This window comes from Oculina patagonica, unplaced genomic scaffold (genome assembly GCF_052425735.1).
Source record: "Oculina patagonica isolate OP01 unplaced genomic scaffold, crgOcupat unplaced1636, whole genome shotgun sequence".
NCBI classification, from domain to species: Eukaryota; Metazoa; Cnidaria; class Anthozoa; order Scleractinia; family Oculinidae; genus Oculina; species Oculina patagonica.
Genome location: NW_027557669.1, coordinates 1 through 3,142, shown reverse-complemented (window position 1 = coordinate 3,142; position 3,142 = coordinate 1). Strand labels below are relative to the sequence as shown.

At 40.1% G+C, this 3,142-nt stretch overlaps 1 protein-coding gene across 1 annotated transcript; it reads left to right on the top strand.

Moving 5' to 3' along the window:
• The first annotated feature begins 1,030 nt into the window (after nt 1-1,030).
• On the top strand, nt 1,031-2,829 carry LOC144640008 (uncharacterized). The gene is made up of 4 exons (XM_078499255.1): nt 1,031-1,144; nt 1,674-1,809; nt 2,307-2,450; nt 2,653-2,829. The coding sequence occupies exons 2-4, from the start codon at nt 1,705-1,707 to the stop codon at nt 2,827-2,829; spliced, it is 426 nt and encodes a 141-aa protein (XP_078355381.1). The 5' UTR covers nt 1,031-1,144; nt 1,674-1,704.
• Nucleotides 2,830-3,142: the final 313 nt, after the last annotated feature.

Here is a 3,142-nt window from a genome sequence, read left to right as displayed (position 1 = left end):
TTGATATAGGATATATTCAACGAGTAACGCAGAGTCTGTTGGATTAGCTCAATCGGTAAGGTGCCAGTCTGCGGATCGGAAGGTCGTGAGTTCAAGTCCCAGAGGGTCGAGTTTTTTTTCTTTTTTTTTCTTTTTTTTTACCCCGTAGCAATAAAATGGTTTGTTTATTATATCAACCCGATTTAGCTTTCGAATGCTCCTTCATGTACGATGCTGGCTTTACAGATAGACACGAAAATCATCGATCGATTATAGCTCTCAATGTCCACTTTTTTGGCGGTCGATTACTTTCTACACGTAATTTTCAGCCACATTTTGTTTCATTGCTTCTTGTTTTTCTTTTCAAACCTCTTTAAATATTACAGGCCGCCTTTATACGGCCGCCTTTATACGGCCTTCTTGCTTCACTATTTCTACCATCAAACCATGGCGGCCATGTTGCGCGACTCCGTACGCCGTACGTACGCGCCCGCGAACCATGCCGCTATCCATGTTGACCATGAAAACTCATTTCGATAGTGTTCCTTCTTTCATACCATTTGCCTGCCTATGGGGCTCCGCACAAGGCGCCTTCGGCGCCTTGGGAGCTCCGCTACAAAAAGATTTCGCCTATGTTCTCAAGCTAGCTGTGGAGAACGTAAGATCGTGTATTTTCACAGTGAACTTTGCCGTAAACACAAAGACCGACAGAAAGAAATGTCGTGCGAAAGGTCGCCGCGAATTGTCGAGGTGAGCGAGATATCGTGCGAAAGATCGCAGCGAATTGTCGAGGTTAGCGAACTATCGTGCGAAAGGTCGCAGCGAATTTTCGAGATGAGCGAACTATCGCGCGAAAGATCGCAACGAATTGTCGAGGTGAGCGAACTACGCCTTCGACATTTCGCGCCGTACCAAACAATAGGTGTCACGATAATTCGCTAAAATTTCGAAGAAATATCGCTGCGAGCGAAATTTCTTCGAAAAGCTCCGAAAAGCCAAGAAATTCGTCGAAATTCGTTTGCATTACTGTAACGTCTCCCCGATGTTATTTGCGATGCCATTTTTATTTGTATCTTGCTTTTGTGGCCTAACTGTTTTGTTTCTCTTTGTGTTTTTGGACAGGTCAGTCATTTGCTTCGTGTAAGGATATTTACGAAAATCACAAGTAAGTTCTAGTGACAGCTTTTTCATCATTCGGCAAAGCGAACAAAATTTTCATTTTTATAGTTCTTTTAGGAAGGCAAATCGTCTTTACTTTTCGATTATAACTCCATTTTTTAACTTTCGTAAAAGACTTTGGTTTACGAATAAAATGAGAACAAAAACTAGTTGAGGCCGAAATTGAGAGCGTGGAAAAAAAATTAAAAATGCGAGACCTAAAAAGCTATAACGTTTGTCGTAATTATTTTGGTAACTTTAATGAAAGTCTTAAAATTAAATTTTGAACCCATGCTTAATAAATCACCTATTTTCAGTAGGATGATTTCTGTAATGTGCCATTACATTTAATCCGAGACCCCACTATCGTTCCAGAACTCGGAAACGTTGAAGTTATTACAACCGAATAATCAATATGGTTTACAATTTCAGTGATCGATATAGAACTTGTATGAAAGCCACCTACATGTATGAATCAGATTTAACAAACAACTTCTGTGTACTGTAGATGCAACTAACGTATATATATTTAATAGGTCGCAAGGAAACAAAGCTTACTTACTCCAAATGGCCTCTAGGAAGGTTCCTGTGTACTGTCAGATGACAAGCTCTGGCCTTGGAGCATGCGGAGGTGGTGGATGGACGCTGGTCATGAAAATTGACGGCACTAAGGTATCACGACTGTAAATAGGGCTATCGCGAAGTAAACTCAATTATATCCATTATGTGGTAAAGTTTTATTAGACTTTAATTCTGGTTGGAATTAACAATTGGGAATTTTTGAGCACTTTGCCAAACACTTGTAGTTGTTTTCAAGTCTTTCTAAAGCATGTTTATGAGAAGAGAATGACTGAAGGTGCATGTAGCTACATAGTATCGTAAGATGAAAATATGAATATATGAAATTATATATTTGAACTGCGGATGAAGAATAAATGAAGAGATGATCCTCGTAGTTATGAACACAACTTAAGCAGTTGCGATAAGAAATCCTGAAAAAGTCAGGCTTTTTCATTTAAAAAAAATCATCACCTTTGACATGCACGCAAAACATTGCTCAAATGCAACTGAAAGATATTTTGCAATTTTTGCATAGTTTTCCTTGTGTCAACTATTTGTTTCCTTTTTTTTGCTAATCAGCCAACTGGTTTCTTTTTAATTTTTTGCAGCCAACCTTTCATTACGATTCCAAACTCTGGAGCAACAAGATCGACTTCAAGTCTTCAACCTTCCAGGAGGGAAGACTGGCTTTGACTCACAAGAGACCAAGCTACCGACCTACTGGAGCATGGAATTCTCCAAGATCTGCCTCGGTATGAGAGTCGGCCATCAGATCAAGTTCATGATCAACAAGCACGCCAACTCACTTCACTCACTGATTGCCGACGGAAACAACTGCGCTACCCTTTTCAGTAGGTCGTAGCACGTGGAAAACACTCCTTGGCTCACAGGCTTCCTTACAATCCAATTGTAACATGGAAGGGTTTAATGTACGACCTCCAATGTTTGTTAAAGGCAAGAATCGGTATCGTTGGAAACAACGAAAACGATTGCAAAACCTGCAATTCCAGAATCGGGTTTGGTACTGGAGGGACTGTGGATGACACCAACACGTGTGGAAACGAGGCAGTAGCCGGAGGGGATAATGGAGTCAAGAACATCAAAGCCATGGGATATATCTTTATTCAGTGAATACTTTGCAAGTTAAGCTTTGCTGCTTTTAAACAAGGACAATGCTATAACAAAATGTCACTTTTTAATTGTATCGCTTTTTTTCAGTTTAAATCATAACTTTTCAAAAACAGATTGAAATACTTCTGAAATGCATGTCCTGGAAGCTGCAAAACGCATGCCGTACAGTTGATGTTGAACAAATAAAACTTGCTATGGGACAGAGTGACTTAGTGGTTGGCGCGAGTAATAGTCATCAAGTAACCCGTCCAAAGTACAAAGGTTGCCTTTTTCAACGCAAAACAACCACAAAACCTCATGCGGATAAGAATGG